This window comes from Gopherus flavomarginatus, chromosome 13, assembly GCF_025201925.1.
Source record: "Gopherus flavomarginatus isolate rGopFla2 chromosome 13, rGopFla2.mat.asm, whole genome shotgun sequence".
In the NCBI taxonomy this organism is placed as follows: domain Eukaryota; kingdom Metazoa; phylum Chordata; order Testudines; family Testudinidae; genus Gopherus; species Gopherus flavomarginatus.
In genome coordinates this window covers 27,967,329-27,985,340 of record NC_066629.1, presented here as the reverse complement: position 1 = coordinate 27,985,340, position 18,012 = coordinate 27,967,329, and the positions used below count along the sequence as shown (strand labels likewise).

Below are 18,012 nucleotides of genomic sequence, written 5' to 3'. Positions count from 1 at the left end.
GACGGTTTTTGGGGGGTGACAAGTCAGGATTGGAGCTCCATCCAGAGACGTGTCAGGAAAGCTGACCCTGGCCTCCTGCACACTTTGGCAATTGTCCTCACCCTTCCCTGCTGTCCACTGACTCCCCCCAAAGTGATACAGGACGGGGTGGCTCTGGGGCGATTTCGTGTAGGTTAGTGAGATTGAGAGTCAGCTCTTTGAACAAGGCACAGACACCCCCTGCATTCTTGGTGCATCATCAGGACGTACTAGAAGAGGTGCAAGGGCTTTGGCTCAGGGCTGGCTGGCCAGAAAGGGCTCACTAGTGGCAGCTCTCTGTGCAGAACCAGATGCAGCCGCCTTTCATCTAAGTTCGCTCATCTGCCGATTGCATTGCCCACCTGTCTTCCAGCCTCGCCCCACTCCACCTCCCCCCACACCTGGAAGTGAAGTGCAGCTGCCAGTTGGGTAGCCTGGCAAGCCGTGCAGCATGACACCAGGCTATGATGTGATGTGATGTGACAGGCCGGTATGTGAGCAGCCTGATGCGATGTGACGAAGATGCAAGTGATCCTGCAGCAGACGGCACAGTCTGTATTGCCAGGTGTTGCGAGGAGCTCCAGGCTTCACTGCCTGCCCAAGTTACTGTAATCGGGAGGGACTTCACTTGGCTTGAATTCAAATCACCCCTTGCACCAATCAACTTAGAATCCCTAGTTCTCGGCCATATGTTTGTTGGCCTTGTTTGTGTTGGTTTTGTCTCCTGTGTTAAATGGTTGATGACCGTGCCCTGGCTGTGCGCTGTGGGCTTGTGGTGAGCAGAGGGTTGGATGGAGAATGGAAGAAGGGCTCTTAGGTTCCGGCTCTGACTCGCTGTGTGACCTGGGCATGTCACTTCTATTTCCATGCCTCATCAGTAGAAGAGGGATGATATGTAGCTACCCCACAGCGGGGTTGCAAGGGTTAAATCATGTTTGCTGGGCACTGTGTACTTCCCCAATGCACCTCTCAGCTGAGGACCTGCACGTTGTCATTAGTATCCAGGAGCTACCGCCTTGCCGCCCCATGGCTGTTGAGCGAAGTAGCTGTCTGAAGGGCAACACCTGCCCACGAGGAGGCAGGCCCTAGGGGAGGAGGTGGAGCTAGGTCAGCCACTGGGACTGGCATGCTGGGCCACAAAGTTAGCAGCTGGGCTGACCAGAAGTACAGACCCCTTACTAGTATGTCCCCCCACCTGACGGGCATGGACAGGAACCGCCCCTTCCCTGGGCTTTGCTCTGTTCTCTTCTGAGGACAAGACCCCCCCAGTCCCGCTCACCAGGCTTCATATTGTCTTCTCATATGGACAGGACCCCCCGCCCACTCACCCGTCCTGGGCTTTGCGCTGTCCTCTCCCATGCTGGGGGGTGTTCTGTTCTGGGGTGGGGGTGCTCAATCTGGCTTGCCCCCATGCTGGCCAGAGCCAGTATTTCCATGTCATGGTGTTTTACTGCAGTGTGGGTGCAATGAAAGCTGTGTCTTTCCCCTGGAATTGAATTTCATACCTGAGACTCAGTGGTTAATTTTCACCCCTCCTGGCCGCCTGATGGGCCCCTGTCCTTGTGAATGCTGAAGTATACCACAGAATGTATGTCTTTTGCACCAGTTAGGTCGCCTTACATAGCTCCTACTGTGCTGTACTTATCCCACCCTCTCATAGTGCGTCTGTCTCCCTACCTTCCTGGGAAGAGAAGCGGGGGGAGTGGGGAGGTCAGCCCAGCTACTGCCCCACCCTAGGCCAGTCGCCCTGCTCACTGAGTACATGCTAGGCCCCCACCTGCCTCCCTGGTCACACCTGTCCCTCCTCCACAGGTGCGGGCAAGCTGTGCTGCAATTGGCAGGGCCCCAACTGAGCTCGTAGGCTGGGTGGGTTGCACTGGCCAGCCCGAAAGCAGCAGCATGTGTTCATGCTGGACCCAGGGCTGCAGCTGGCTGTCCCATTCCTGACCATGCCATGGGCTGTCCTGCCATCTACAATACCCAGGGGTCTTCAGAGGAGGAGAGCCCATGTCTGGAGAGTTTGTAGCTGAGCTCTGTGGTTGTGGCTGCCCCCAGGTCACTAAGCACAGGCTTTCCCTGGTGTCCCTGTCCTGGTGATGGCCCAGACAAGACTCCTGGGTCCCCAGTGTTTATAACCAAACACTCTAGTTTACCCACATCATGCACCAGCCAGATGGTGCAGGCTGAAGGAAGGATGTGTCGGCCTTTGCTCCATATCTGCTTCTGAGCAGCTCATTTCCCCTCTGCTCTTAGACCCAGCAGAATCCATTCCTACCATCCTAGATGGCTTTCAGTCCAGGGAGCTAAAGGCAGGCCAGCTGGTGGAGCTTCCGTGCATCGCCTCCGGGTACCCGAACCCAGCCATCCGGTGGATCAAGGACGGGCGCCCACTCCCTGCAGACAGCAGGTGGACCAAACGCATCACAGGACTGACAATCAGTGACCTGCGCGGGGAGGACAGTGGGACCTACATCTGTGAGGTCACAAACACCTTCGGGTCGGCAGAGGTCACCGGGACCCTCACAGTCATAGGTGAGAGCTGACCAAACAATGGAGAATGTAAAGTTATGGGCCTCTCCATTGTACATCTGGGGAACAGGGAGTGGGGGCAGTGGGCACATCTGGGGGTTGGGGGCAGGGGGCACATCTGGGGAACAGGGGGTGGGGGCAGGGGGCACATCTGGGGAACAGGGGGTTGGAGGCAGGGGGCACATCTGGGGAATGGGGGTTGGGGCAGTGGGCACATCTGGGGAATGGGGGTTGGGGGCAGGGGGGACATCTGGGGAACGGGGGGTGGGCACATCTCTAGAAAGCATCCATCCATCTCTTCAGAGACAGTAATCCTGATTTTTGTTGATCTCATTTTATTAATATTGGACCTGGGCATGGGCCAAGACGGTGAATCCCACCCCCTCCCACTTCCAGACTTTGTGTCCAGTGGGATCTGAGGGCCATGGTTCAGGCCCATCTTTGCTCAGATCAGAAAGGGTCTTCCTGGACTCCCCAGAGCCTGAACAATCAGCAAAGTGGGCGTTAAAGGGGAGTCGTGACTGCTGCCGGATAGCCTGGTGCTGCAACAGAGTTTTGATTTTGATTCTCCCATGCACGTTGGGTTTGGTTGCCCAGATGCCTTGGCCTGCGTGGGTTTTACATGCCTTGGGTTATGTTCTGTGTGTTAGTGTTATGGCCCATTTTACTGGCTTCTCCTTAAGAATCAGTAATAGTTAGGTGTGCAACTGGATTTCATTGATCATGCCCCGGGGCGGGGGCGTCCTCTCCAACCTCCCAAAGTCCTGGCCCGGTGTTCCTTGGCCCTCTGTTAAACCTGGGATGGATTGTCTGGGTGCAGCCCCCTCTGGGGTTGTTCCGAAGTTCTGGTCAGGAATCTAGAGACACGCCCAAGGTCATCCCAGGGCTGTTGATTTGCATGGGGCAGGTGGTTCTGAGGGATTGTAGCATGGCTATTGCTGGTCTCCGTTCCAGAACTGCCTGAGATGGGTGGGTAATCAGAATGAAATAGCCTTCTGGGCCCTGGCTGTTGTACAAAGCCTTGTACATCGCAGGCTCGGGATGTTAACTGCGCTGTGTCCCGGAGCACAGTCTGGTGTTACATGCCCAGCTCAGAGCATTTGAAGAAGTTTGTTTATTTATATCGCAGCAACATATCTCCGAGAGCTCCAGATTTACCATCTTAATGGAGGGAACAGACTGGGATTGGTGGAAAACCAGAGCGCTACATTGAGAGACTTTCAATGTATGACTGGTTGGGTTATTAGTGTTAGTTTTATATTAGGGGCCTGCATGTTGTGTTTTGTTTGATTTTATATTTAATAAACTCCAGCCAAACAGTAAATTCTGTCACGCGTTGGTCCTGGGGATCTCCTCTGTCCCCAGTAACCCAGCTGTGTAGCATGCCACTGGGGATGGGGGGCATGTTTGCCCCAGCTCTTGCAGTGACACTCAGCGTGTTCTGCGTGTCTGTGGAGGAGCAGGCGGGCGTGCGTGGGGCTGGATCAGAAGGGGAGGCCCCACCCAACAGAACAACGTGCTTAGCGAGCAGCTCCAGGGAAGTCTCTGCTCAGAGCAGGCCTGTCACACCTAGCACGTCAGCTCGCTGTGATGTCTACTTCCAAACGCAGCCAGCCTCTTCACGCCTGCCAGGGCAGCTCCTGTGCAGTCAAAGCGAAAACGATACACAGGGGAGGCACTGCCTGCCCCCCGCGCTCCTGGCTGGTGGGCATGTTGCCCGCACCACACAGAGAAGCGTGTGTGGGGGTGACATTAAGATGAGGGGCCCTTGCTGCAGACTCTGAGGAAGGTCAGGGACACACCTGGCTTATTGTGCACTGACATTTCACGTGCAGTCAGGCGAAAGCTTCCCGGGGAGAGACGGGAGAGAGACCACGTTAATCAAGGGACTAACGGAGTGCGCTGTGCAAGGAGTGCTCCATCTCCCAGCTGAGCTGGTGCCGGCCGCCGCGCCAGCCTCGCCCTGCCCCCTGCGCTGTGATGGCTCCTCCAGGCTGTGATGGATGCAAGCACACTAACACCCTGCCGCTCCCCCCATCTAGCCCCCAGCAGGGGTAGGTTTTGTGTAATGCTCCTGCTTCCAGCAAGCCCCCTTTCCCCTTGCCCCTGACTCAGTGGCTAATGGAAAGGCGTAGAAGCAGGGGGCTGGGCCTGCAGCTGGTCTGCCCTTCCCAGGAGTTTGCTGGTTGAGGCAGACTCCTGACCCCAGCCAGCGAACACACGTTTGAATGCAAATTGCCTTGTCTACACTAGGACTTGAGCGTGTGCTCACTAGCGCGTGCTGAAAACACACCTGGTTCCTAGTGAAGCCAAGGCCTTGCTGTGCTCACTGCGGCAGGTCACTTGCAGCGTTCCTGACAGCAGCTTGCTGGCATCCTCCTGCTGCAGCCCAGGGAGTAGAAGGGAGACCTTGCTGCTACTCAGCGTGATGGGGCCAGATCACACCCTGGTGCAGCTCGGCTGGTGCCACTCGGGTTCCCCTGGGGCCCTCCACCGCCTGTGCCGAGAGAGCAATCGCTGGATCCTTTCCCCAGGCCATGAGCCCTGAGTGTTTTTTCTCTTGCCTCCCACCCTGTCTTGCATAGACCCTCTGCACGTGAGCCTCACGCCAAAGAAGCTGAAGACGGGCATTGGCAGCACAGTCATCCTCTCCTGTGCCCTAAGCGGCTCGCCTGAGTACGCCCTCCGTTGGTACCGCAACACAGACCTGGTGGTGCTGGACAACTACATCTCCATCCGGGGTATTAGCAACGAGACTCTCCTTATCACTGCCGCGCAGAAGAGTCACTCTGGGGCCTACCAGTGTTTCGCCACCCGGAAAGCCCAAACGGTGCAGGACTTCTCCATCATTGCACTGGAGGGTGAGTCGGCTTCTCAGAAATGACGGTGAGGAGGGGAGTCAGAGGGTCTCTCCAGCATCCTCTGCCACCCCTGGAAGCTCTGTGTGCAAACAAGTGCAAGGGAGATTTACAGCGTCCCTAGGAGAGGAGAATGTTGCCCATTAATTAGACCCTACTCCCCTACTTCCTGGCCTGTGTGTATTGGCCAGTGGGCTCCAGAGCTGTCTCCACACACCCCTCTGCGTCCTGTGCTGGCAAAGTTTGCCCACTTCTGCACCTGGAAGCGAAGAGGTTCTGCTATGCCAAGCTCTCCCCAAGTGCTTGGATGCTCCCAAGGTGCTTCGCAACAGTTCACTGAACTACGCCATGCAATGCCCATGTGATGTAGGAGTCACTCAACCCAGCACTGAAATGCAGCTATTTCTGGGGGGAACCGACGCTTATTTAACAGCACTAACAACACTGCCCAGTATTTCAGGAAAGGGAGGGAAGAAGAATTCCTGTCTGCAGGAGGAGTTAGGTGAGGCTGAATGTATTTCCCAGACATGGTGTGGTCAGGAAGATGCAGTCCTTTAGTGAAGGTCCTAGGGCACTTTTGATAACAGGTGTAAGCTGCTGTAATAACTGCAGGGAGAGAACCATAGCTGGGCCCTGTCCTCTGCAGAGAGGGTCTGTACCAAGAAAGCAAAAGAAGCAACAATGGGGAAAGGAGGAGCTGCCAGGTGGAGCTCATGGTGGTTCCCTGGCCTTGGGTCTGGGCCTATCCTCCCCTGAGGCATTCTCCCTTCTCTGCCTCCCAAGCAGTGTCTTTCCTTCGAGTGCATGTGCCAGGGGGAAGGCTGGGCCCTGTGTCCCTGCTCCCTCACGCTCCCATTTATGTCTCATCTGAAAAACACTACTAAACTGATGTCCCCCTGGCTCTCACCAGCCCTTTTGAAAGCAGCAGCCCTCCTCCTTGGGGAATGCAGGCTGGGACGATGGGGCCCTGGCCAGGGAGTATGGAGTGTCAGGCACGTTCACCCTGTTGGTTTGTTGTTTGTTTGTGTCGTGGAAACACTAGGGGTTCTGGTCCAGGCCTGTGGCTCCATTGTGCTGGGCCCTGGACAAACAGAACAGGATGCCCCTGCCCCCAGAGAACACACAGTCTAAGCAGTGTTTAAAACCCTCACTCCAGCTTGTGCCTAAACGCAGCTGCTTGCGAGGGCCCCAGCCTGAAGCCCTAATGTGCCCCTCTCCGGGTGTCTCTCCTAGATGGGACCCCCCGGATCGTCTCCTCCTTCAGCGAGAAAGTGGTCAACCCAGGCGAGCAGTTCTCCCTGATGTGTGCTGCCAAAGGCGCTCCCCCACCCACCGTCACCTGGGCTTTGGACGATGAGCCCATCCAGAGGGACAATGGGCACCGCACCAACCAGTACACCATGTCGGACGGCACCACCGTGAGCCACATGAACGTGACCAGCCCGCAGATCAAGGATGGAGGGGTGTACCGGTGCACCGCGCGGAATTCAGTGGGCAGCGCCGAGTACCAAGCGCGAATAAACGTAAGAGGTGCCTGTCTACTTTTAAATATCAGCATAGGACTCGTACTGGGCTTTGTTCTGTTCTGTTTTTTGGTAGAATCTCTCTTCTTTTGTGCTCTTCCACCCAGCTCCCCCACTGCCCTGCCATACTTTTAAAGTTGCTTCAAATCATCAGCATGCACTTGGTCGAACAAACCTTCCCCGTGGCTCATCAAGTGAGGCAGAATGTGGGGAGCCTATGGAACTCATTGCCACAAGATAATATTGAGGCCAAAAGCTTAGCAGGAATCCCAGAAGAATCGGGTGTTTACGTGGCTGTTGTGGACATCGACAGCCCTGAGGAGTGTGGTGAACCCCCACGCTGTTCTCCTGAAGCTAAGCTTCAGCAGTGGGAAATGGATTGCACCCTCCTCTGAAGCATCTGGTGCTGGCCACTGTCGGAGATGGGGCTGAACGGGCCCCAGCCTGGCCCTGGCTAGCCATCCCAAGGTGCATGGCTCTCCCATTCCAAACATTTTGTAACAGAGTGAGGCAAACGGCTCAGTTCGTAAAGCAGAGCCCTGTCTCGTGGGCCAGCTCTCAGAGAGTGGCTCTGCACTGTTCCTGGGGTGTTGTCAGGGTCACCGTGCTGCAGAGGTGCTGACTGAGGAAGCCCCGTGCATCTCAGCGGCACATGGTTCCCTGCTCCTCAGGGGTTATGTTCCAGAGCTACACTGGGCCAGACTGCAGATCCAGACTCCCCCAGAGCTGGCAGCTGTCACATGCCAGATAAGTTCATTGCAATTTCCACCTTCAAGCTGCATGTCCTTTCCATTTCTTTTTCTGCAAAGTTTGTGGGAGAAGTTAACGGTCATCGAAGTGCAGGATTTTGCTGCCGGAAGTTAGGAAGAGTGCAAGCTTCATATGCCCCGCCCTGCCAGTGCACACCAGTTCTGACCTGCAGCACCCCCCTTCCAGTCCTGCCCCACTGCCCCGGCTTCGCCAGTGTAACTCGCTCCTGATCTGCTCCACCTCCTACTATTTCAACCTGGGCATTGGGGAGAAATCCCTCTTCTCCTCCCTCCTAATCCTAATGCATCTTGGTCCTTGCCTGCAGTGTCATCTGCAGCATCTCCAGCAATACCAGCCATTGGTTTCTGAGCAGATATTGCCAACTGCACCAACTATTGCATTTGGGAGGAGCCGCCAATTTAATTCCCACTACAGCCCTGGGAGGATTTGGGACCCAGCTCCCCAGAGATGAGAGCTAGCGCACTCACCCACTCTGCTCTCATGCTGTTGATCAAAGTGCAGTTGGTAAATGTCCGTTCCCCTGGAGACCAGCTCCAGCTGATCGCGTGCCCAGTCCCAGGGTGTGAGCAGTTGTGTTGGCCAGCGGGATCGTGCCCTGCAAGGCCTCTGCCTAACTTTCCCCTACTTGTTTTAACTGCCCAGTGCCTTCGGGCCCTGCCTCACCTCTGACCTGTCCACCTCATAACTCTGACTCTGTCCTTCCTTCCCAGCACTAACTGCCCATAGGTGTTGTAACGTGTATTAGACCCGAGGGCAAGTCAATTTGTTAAATCATGACAAATGAGCTGAATTTTCCCTTTGATTTGTCAGAGCTGTATTTTCTTTCTCCGCTCAAATCCATTGTGCTGTTAATCATTCCTCTTGTTATGGTTGGAGCATGCTGCTGTTTGCATTACAGGGACTTCTGGTGGGCAAAATTCTAAGGCACAAGGTACAGTATTAGCCGGTGACCGTTCACGCCTCTGATTGTATAGGTATGAACTAGACAAAGCCAAAAGTAACATTATTTTATCTACCAGAAGCAAGTTTGAATGGCTGTGTTCATCTGTGTCTCCGGTTTGCCATGGATCTAGTGGTGTTTGTCTGGAAGTCCAGTGAAGCTGGGCTTTGGCAGCCGTTTATCACTAAATCTGGAGCAAGTTCATCGCTTAGCAATGGGAATCACTAGCAAAGTTTGTTGTTGAACTTTTTGTTTTTTAACTACAGATCCCTAGATTAGAATGCAGGGTTCCTTCGCCTGGGTACATGCACGTCCCTCCCACAGGGTCAAGGGGCTGTTCATCAGGAGCAAGGTTTTACAACTTTTCCAAGTCCTCTGTCAAATGTACTCCCACTTTTACACACCCACCCACACCCTTTCTTTTCTGCTGGTCAGGAAGCCAGTGTTCCGTGGCCAGTACAATGCACAGGTGTGTGTTCCCGAGAAACGGCTGCTCAAAGTGAGTTAGCTGGGTCTGAAGCTACCAGTGCTGCATTTGAGTCAAGAGGCAGGCAGGCAGGGTTGGGAGCTCTAGGTTGCCTGGATTGTTTCCACTCCACCCCAAAACTGTCTTGGAGTGTGCAGCCCTTTTCCGCTTCAGTGCTCAGGGGAGAACTTTGTGGCTGATGCCTCTTATAAGATGCTTTTTTCTGTGCTAGGTGTTTTCTTTTGATGGACTCTCCGTTTTTGAAGTTGTATCCCGTCAGCACCCCAGAGTGACGGCTGGCAGGAAGAGAGTTTTTAAATCCATTTTTTATATTATTTCCCAATTGCTTTGGAGCATTAGAAGTGGTGGCTTTACCAGAATTTGAAGCAGCTGAAAGCATCACCAAAGCAGTTTCTCCCACTTCTGCCTCCCCCCACCCCCAATCTCATCTTATTTTCAGAGTTTCCAGGAAAACTCCCCCAATTGTGGAATCCCTTCTCAGTAGCTTTTGGAGAGAAGGGGTAGGAGAGATAGGAAAAGTATTAAAAAGTGAAAGCAGCAAACTGCTTTTGAATGCGTTTGTTTTACATGCCAAGGAAATGGATCTTCTGTAGGAGCGTCCTGCATACCTCATAAAGTGGGAGTTCTGCGGTTCACCGCAGGCTGGGAGCCGAGATACAGTTGATCTTTACACTGTAGGTGGAGTATTAGGTTGCTGTTTCATTTGGGCAACAGCTGATAAACAGGAGAACAATACAGTTGTTGATCTAAGAAACGTGGTGTTGAAATACTCAAGTGTAGTGTTCTCCTGATCCATAAACCAGTCTCAAAGCCAGAGAGAAACCACTGAGCGGTGTATCCCCAGCTGGAGGCTCAGGCAGGCTGATTTTTAAAGTTGAGTTAAAATAGTTTGCAATTGAGGTAGGTGGCATAAGGTCCTGCTCCCAGCATATTCCTTCAGCAAGAGAGGGTAGCTTTGTTTTTAAAGAGACATGCAGGGCCGCTGGGAGTGTTAGAAGCTGAATGGAGCTTAGGGAAGTAGGGCAGAAACATACAGTCTGTCCCTAGCATTAGCAGGGGTGGGTTCAGAGGTGTGCAGAGAGTGCCCCGGGGACAGAACTTTCACAGCTGAGCATGGAAGTGACACCCATACAATTTGGCTGTGATTTTAAAAAGCAGCTAAGTAGTTCTGGAGCACGTGTCCCAGTGACTTTCAGTGGGGCGCGTGTGCCCTTTGGAATATCTCACCCTTTGTGCACCAGTGGCTGGTGCCAAAGTTTGTCAAAAGCTGGCTCTGCAATTTCTGAGTGCGTGCAGCATGGGAGGGCACTCATATTTGAGCTGTTGCCTCCCCCTTCCCAAACACGAGCAAACCCTAAGTATTTATCTTGCCTCATTTGCCTACGAAATGTGCTCTGAAATAGCAACAGATCTGTGTGCAAACAAATTGCTCTTCGGAATTAACCTAGCCTGCCTCTTTCATCCTTCCCACAATTTAGGTCCCCCGAGTATCCGAGCCATGAAGAATATAACGGCAGTGGCGGGTAGGGACACCTTCATCAACTGCAGGGTGATCGGGTATCCGTACTATTCCATCAAGTGGTACAAGGACGCCTTGCTGCTTCCAGATAACCACCGCCAGGTGGTCTTTGAGAACGGGACCCTTAAGCTGATGGATGTGCAGAAGGGCATGGATGAAGGGGAGTATCTCTGCAGCGTCCTGATCCAGCCACAGCTTTCCATCAGCCAGAGCGTCCACGTTACCGTGAAAGGTAGGAGGCTGGGAGCTCTAACGCTGCCCCTGGCTTTAACAGGGGACTCACTCTCCTACCCTGGTGTCCTGCCAGTTCTTTGAGTCTCTAGTGTGCTAGTTGCAGGTGACTTTCAGGGAGGTGCCTGTTGTAGCCAGCAGCCCAGCTGGCTAATTTCAGCATTGTCCTTTTGGTGTTCTCTCTCTCTGATGCGTGGCAACCAGAGAGTCTGAGCTGTCCCACCATCCCTGGGTTTTATTGGGGCGGGAGGCCAAGAGAGCACAGTCACCTCAGCCTGGTTTGGTCCTGGGGAGCCCAGCAGTGGAGAGGGGAGAAAGGGTAACAGTCAGGAATGCTGCTGGAAAATCCCCAATCTCTTGCCTGTAACATGTTTGTTGCCGAAGCCTTTGCCAATTGCCAGTCCCAGGCAATCTTGACAGATGCTGCAAGAGGCACCTCTCCCTTCCCATGCTCTTCTGGACCGTTCGGTTGCACTGACTAGTCTGCCTCCCACCCACAGCCCCGGGGACACCAAGAGCTCCCCGTGCTCAGTTGCACATGTACAAATTCTTCCCCAGGGGTCGCACATTTGGGGGTCCAGGCAGAGCAGAGGTCGCACTCGAATAATTTTGAGCACGTTGCTGCTGTGGGATGAAGGTGGATAAGCCAAGCAGGGAAGCGTCTTGCTCCATTGAACACACCAGGGGCTCTTCGGCCAGACCATGGACTTGCAGTGCAAATGTTACATGGGTCCAAGATCAATTCCCATCCTCCTGGGTTAGCTGCTGCAGCGTCAGTGAATTAGTTCAGTTACTGCTGAATAACTGCCTGGACCTGCCTCTCGCTCTGCTGCCCCTCTCCATAGTGTATCCATTTCCCATTACAAGCAATGGAGCAAGAATTGACAGTGTAAACACAAAGTATTAAAACATCTAACCTTTGCTCAGATCACCTTCGTTGGGGTTTTGCTGTGTGTGTTAGCTTTTAAAAAAATAATACACTCAGTCTTCCGAGCGTACAGAACATCTTAAAAGCTTCTACAGCCCATCAATTATTCAGCCCCATTCAGGGAGCTATCAGTCCTAATGAATTGAATCTGATGCATTCCATTCCAGTGACTTGCTGAGATTGTGTTATGAGCATGCGATGCTACAGTATCTTCCATCCTCAGGGTTGTCGGGGCTGCTCAGCCTGTCGCCAGCTTGGTGGGTGCAGTAAATCATTTCGACAAACACAGCCACAGCAGGGGAGAGAGAAGGGCAGTTCTTTCTCTCCGTCTCGCGGAGCCGAGTATTTCTGGAATGCCCTTCAGTTCTGCAGTGGGTTTTGTTCTGATGCCCCATCCTTCATATTCTTATTAGGAATTGGGTTAGCAGGAGCATGCATCCATGCTGATTATGAATTCTGCCACTTGATTAGCTAGTACTCTTCTCCAAGGCTTTGCAAAAGGAACATAGAGAAAACTGTGTACTGTAGATGGCACGGATCAGAGAGCTACAGAAAGGCCTTCTCTGTCATCGGGAGCCCTACAGGGTGGGTAACTGCACTGGATGTCTTTGCTAGCAAGAGCTTTTTTATTTTGGAAGCCACCACCCCTGAAAGGGATTAACACAAGCTCTCAAGAGGACACAGTGCATTCAGCAGCACTTGCTAGTGCACTAAAGTTAATGGGCTGCCAAGCATCCTGGCAATTGGTCGTGCAGGGGGATTCCAAGTGAGGATACCTCGCGTGAGTTCCTTGTGGGGTAGGCTCAGGGTAGACAGTTGGGGAGTGTGGCAGTAAGACACCTGTTGTCCGTATGTTTGGGGGCCCTTGATGCTTGTGTGAAACGAGTGGTAGGAAAGCTGGGAAGAGGGAGAAGACATTTGCATTTCTTCTTCTTGTCACAAATCCCTTCTGCGCCTTACACTTCATGCTACAGTTTATCTGAGATTTTATTGCTGGTTTGAGCTTTACAAAACTCATTGGGCTCCTGTGAGGAGAGCTGACCCTTGTGCATTGTCAATACAGGTTTACAGTAACAAAGCCAAACTTGGAATGAAACCATCATGTTTTCTGAGAAAACCAGTGAAATCCTGAGCTTGCACCAAACCCTAAATCTCTCCTGCTTCCCTCAGGGATACCAGTCTCAGCAGTGTCCTATACACCTGCATAGTCTAGTGTAGGTGCGAAAGCTCGGGACAAAATGTCCATAAACTGGCATGGTGTTTCGGTGCAAAAGGGGTGGGCTTACAAGGAGCACCTGGAGCCTGCAGTGGAGAATGGTGTGTGTGTGTGTGTGTGTGGCTCTCTCTCTCTCTCTCAGAGAGGCAGCTGCATTGAGGAATGGAGCCTCCCAGCAAAAGAACTCAGTCTGTAAAGGCAGGCAGCAGGAGTCTCCTCACTTGAGATGCTTTGAGAACTAGGTTGGCACTAGGAAAACAGTTCCGCAGGGGACAGCCCCCCGGCCTCCCCGCTCCCTTCTTTGGCTGTGCGTGGCAGCGTTACGTTTTTGTTAGCTAGCAGTACAATTTTTCTTTACCAACACAAACCTGCACTTACGGAAAAAGGTCCGTAAGTTCCATAAGCTAGAAAGGTTTTCTCTTTTGTGTGTGTGTGTGTAATGGCTGAAGATGCGTTCCCCACTTACGCAAAATGTGAGTTTGCAAGGCGCTCCGGAACAGAACGTTTGCATAAGTCAGGGAGCATCCGTATTTCTGTGTGTGTGAGAGAGAGAGAGAGAGGGCCTGTGTGGGTGTGTGCACATAAAGCATAACATAATTCAACTTTTCTCAATCTCTAGAAGGTGCCATTAGAGAATGCTGAAGTTGAGCTGCAGACTCATATATTCTGGGTTCCCATTGATATGCAAACCCTTTGGAGCCTGGATTTACTGTCTTGATCAGTAGTTGGTGACAGTTGTAGAAAGTTGAGCTGATTTAAATGTTCTCGGTCTGGCTGACAGGGCCATTCTGATTGGAAAGCAGACATGTTTATTTCATCTGCAGCATGGCTGGTTAGAATTTATGCCAGAATTTAGATGTTGTTTATTTATTTATATATTTATTGGCCATCAGATAAAAGACTCATGGAAAAAAATTGAGAATACGTTGGAAAGCAATCTAAGCTGCTCCAAAGACCAGAGTAAATAAATATAACTGTATATACATATACACTATGCAATGGCATGGAATGCTGGAAAGCTTTTATTGCCACAAGTGCCGGGTGGCCACGTTAAGTGCCACAAGTGAGTTATGCGGGTCTTCCGAAGCAAGTGATATTATAAGCTTTATAGCACCCCTTGCACCTGTGTCATAAACAGATAGCTAAGAGTTAATGTCTCTTACACCTGGAAAGAAGTAACCTGAAACACCTGACCAGAGGACCAATCAGGAAACCAGATTTTTTCAAATCTGGGTGGAGGGAAGTTTGTGTGTGAGTCCTTTGTTCTGGTCTTGTGCCTGTCTCTTTCTCGGCTATGAGAGGATCTCTGTTTCCTGCCTTTCTAATCTCCTGTTTCCCAGTTGTAAGTACAAAAGATCAGGTAGTGATTTATATGTTTTTTTTGTATTTACATGTGTGTAGTTGCTGGAATGTTTTAAATTATATTCTTTTTGAATAAGGCTGTTTATTCATATTTCTTTTAAGCAATTGACCCTGTATTTGTCACCTTAATACAGAGAGACCATTTTTATGTATTTTTTTTTCTTTTTACATAAAGCTTTCTCTTTAAGACCTGTTGGAGTTTTTCTTTAGTGGGGAACTCCAGGGAATTGAGTCTGTGCTCACCAGGGAATTGGTGGGAGGAAGAAGTCAGGGGGAAATCTGTGTGTGTTAGATTTACTAGCCTGACTTTGCATACCCTCTGGGTGAAGAGGGAAGTACTTCTGTTTCCAGGACTGGAAATAGAGAGGGTGGAATCCCTCTGTTTAGAGTCACGGAGCTTGCTTCTGTGTATCTCTCCAGGAACCCTGGGAGGAAACACCTGGAGGGGGGGAAGGGAAATGGTTTATTTCCCTTTGTTGTGAGACTCAAGGGATTTGGGTCTTGGGGTCCCCAGGGAAGGTTTTTGGGGGGACCAGAGTGCCCCAAAACACCCTAATTTTTTGGGTGGTGGCAGCTTTACCAGGTCCAAGCTGGTAACTAAGCTTGGAGGTTTTCATGCTAACCCCCATATTTTGGACGCTAAGGTCCAAATCTGGTTATGACATGGTAGCAGCGTTTGTGGGAAAGATAGAATCCAGAAGCCAGTAGGAATATTATATTTTTCTTTTCTCTGCTAGGGGCTTTTAAGCAGAGACAGTTTGATTTTAAAAGGAACCAGAGAGAATTTTTTTTCTCTGCTCTCTTGCAGTTTCTGGCTTGCATATTAAGCAAGGAACCATTAAGCTGTGACAAAAGGGTCTTTTGTGACACAATAGCACTCCCATTAGGAGTCAAATACCAGCACTATACACATGCAAATAAAGTGGTTTTTCTGGTTTACTTTACATTGAAAAGATTAGCTAGAGGAAGAAAGGGAAAAAGGCACGGTTGCTAGGCAGACCCCAGGAGGCAACAGAGCCTGCAGTTCAGACAATAAACACCAGAGGGCACCCCAACACAAGAATACAGGAACCATGACTTCCAAGGAAAAAAGGGAGGCAGAAGAACAAATCAAAGAAGCTGAACACAGGCGACAACTGGAAAAAAGACAAAAAGAGGTGGAGCTGAAAGAAAAGGAAGAAAGCATCAAACTGGCAGCCTACAGAAGACAGATAGAACTCCAGAGGGAGACCCACCGACAGGCCATGGAATTAGAAAAGGCTAAGCAACAGGCTCCAGCCAATCCTAACAACCCTTCGCCAATTATGGTTTCACATCCCAGGAAATTTCCCACCTACAAGGCAGGTGATGACACTGAGGCCTTCTTGGAAAATTTTGAAAGAGCCTGTCTTGGGTACCGCATCTCTGAAGACCAGTACATGGTAGAATTGAGGCCACAGCTCAGTGGACCTTTAGCAGAGGTGGCAGCTGAAATGCCTAAGGAGAACATGAACGACTATAAACTTTTTCAAACCAAGGCCAGATACAGAATGGGGATAACCCCGGATCATGCCCGTCGGCGTTTCAGAACCCAAAAGTGGAAACCAGATGTGTCATTTCCCAAACACACCTACTACGTTGGGAAAAATTATGAGGCCTGGATATCAGGACACAATGTTAAAACCTTGGAAGAACTGCACTTCCTCATACAAATGGAGCAGTTCTTGGATGGTGTTCCTGAGGACATCACACGGTACATACAAGATGGAAAACCCAAAAATCTCACCGAGTCGGGGGAGATTGGAGCCAGATGGATGGAAGTGGCAGAAAGCAAGAAAGCTACTGTCAAGGGGAACGAATACCCCAGAGGGCACACCGACCATAAACCCTACAACCGAGGGCAGCCAAAAACCCCACCTACAACCCAAGTAAAGCCACAGACACACTATTCTTCCACCTCACCAGTCTCCAGTAACTCACCTCGACCCAGTGACCCATCAGATGGAAGATGCTTTAAGTGTAATGAACTGGGACATATCAAGGCCAACTGTCCAAAGAACGCCATCCGAGTGCAGTTCATTACACCACCATCCCCCAAAAGATCCCCAGGCCCAGATGCCTCTCAAATACCCTTGGAGCGAAGGGAAAATTTGAGAGTGGGCGGAAAGAAGGTTACTGCGTGGAGAGACACAGGGGCACAAGTGTCAGCTATCCACCAATCCTTCGTAGACCCCAAATTCATCAACCCAAAGGCCCAAGTGACAATTTACCCCTTCATGTCACAAGCTGTAGACTTGCCTACAGCTGAACTGCCTGTCCAGTACAAAGGCTGGTCAGGAATGTGGACTTTTGCAGTTTATGACAACTATCCCATCCCCATGCTACTGGGGGAAGACTTGGCCAACCAGGTGAAGCGGGCCAAGAGAGTGGGAATGGTTACACGCAGCCAAACCAGACAAGCTTCCAAACCCATTCCTGTTCCTGAGCCGTCCAGAGACGCCCCGTTTGTGTTACCAGAGACCCAGACAGAGGTAGTGGACCCGGATTCCATGCCAACCACTGAAACAGCCACAGCACCTCCAGTCCCAGGCCCGGAACTGGAACAGCAACCAGCACCAGCAATTGCAACCACACCTTCAAACTCAATGCCAGTGGGCGCCAGCGAGCCACAACTGGCAGAAGCAACAGACAGCCATACCCAAAAGGCTCAGCCAGAGCCTGAAATACCCTCAGGTGCACCAGCGGAGAGCGGTTCACCAGCAACGGAAACAACCCCATCACCTACATCGCTTCCAGAGGGACCAAGCCCAAGTCCACAGTCTGAGGAAGAACTGGTGACCCCAGCCTCAAGGGAACAGTTCCAGACTGAGCAGGAAGCAGATGACAGCCTTCAGAAAGCTTGGTCGGTGGCACGGAGCACCCCACCGCCTCTCAGCTCTTCTAATCGATCCCGGTTTGTTATAGACCAAGGACTTTTATACAAGGAGATTCTTTCTGGTGGACACCGGGAAGAATGGCAGCCGCAAAAACAGTTGGTGGTTCCAACTAAGTACCGGGGGAAGCTCTTAAGCTTAGCCCATGATCATCCCAGTGGCCATGCTGGGGTGAACAGAACCAAGGACCGGTTAGGGAAGTCCTTCCACTGGGAGGGGATGGGCAAGGACGTTGCCAAGTATGTCCGGTCTTGTGAGGTATGCCAAAGAGTGGGAAAGCCCCAAGACCAGGTCAAGGCCCCTCTCCAGCCACTCCCCATAATTGAGGTCCCATTTCAGTGAGTAGCTGTGGATATTCTGGGTCCTTTCCCAAAAAAGACGCCCAGAGGAAAGCAGTACGTACTGACTTTCGTGGACTTTGCTACCCGATGGCCGGAAGCAGTAGCTCTAGGCAACAACAGGGCTAACACTGTGTGCCTGGCCCTAACAGACATTTTTGCCAGGGTAGGTTGGCCCTCCGACATCCTTACTGATTCAGGATCTAATTTCCTGGCAGGGACCATGCAAAAACTGTGGGAAACTCATGGAGTGAACCACTTGGTTGCCACCCCATACCACCATCAAACCAATGGCCTGGTGGAAAGGTTTAATGGAACTTTGGGGGCCATGATACGTAAATTCATCAACGAACACTCCAATAATTGGGACCTAGTGTTGC

The 18,012-nt window shown here is 51.7% G+C and overlaps 1 protein-coding gene across 2 annotated transcripts in view; it reads left to right on the top strand.

Annotated features, from left to right (window-relative positions):
* DSCAML1 (DS cell adhesion molecule like 1) overlaps positions 1-18,012 on the top strand; it is a 327,133-nt gene that overhangs the window by 193,858 nt on the left and 115,263 nt on the right. Inside the window, exons 5-8 of one of the 2 annotated variants that reach the window (XM_050921872.1) lie at positions 2,272-2,550; positions 5,133-5,408; positions 6,639-6,935; positions 10,605-10,877. In XM_050921872.1, coding sequence (XP_050777829.1) covers positions 2,272-2,550; positions 5,133-5,408; positions 6,639-6,935; positions 10,605-10,877 — 1,125 coding nt within the window. Of the gene's footprint in view, positions 1-2,271; positions 2,551-5,132; positions 5,409-6,638; positions 6,936-10,604; positions 10,878-18,012 lie in introns of those variants that run through there. The other variant, XM_050921873.1, reaches the window with a different exon arrangement.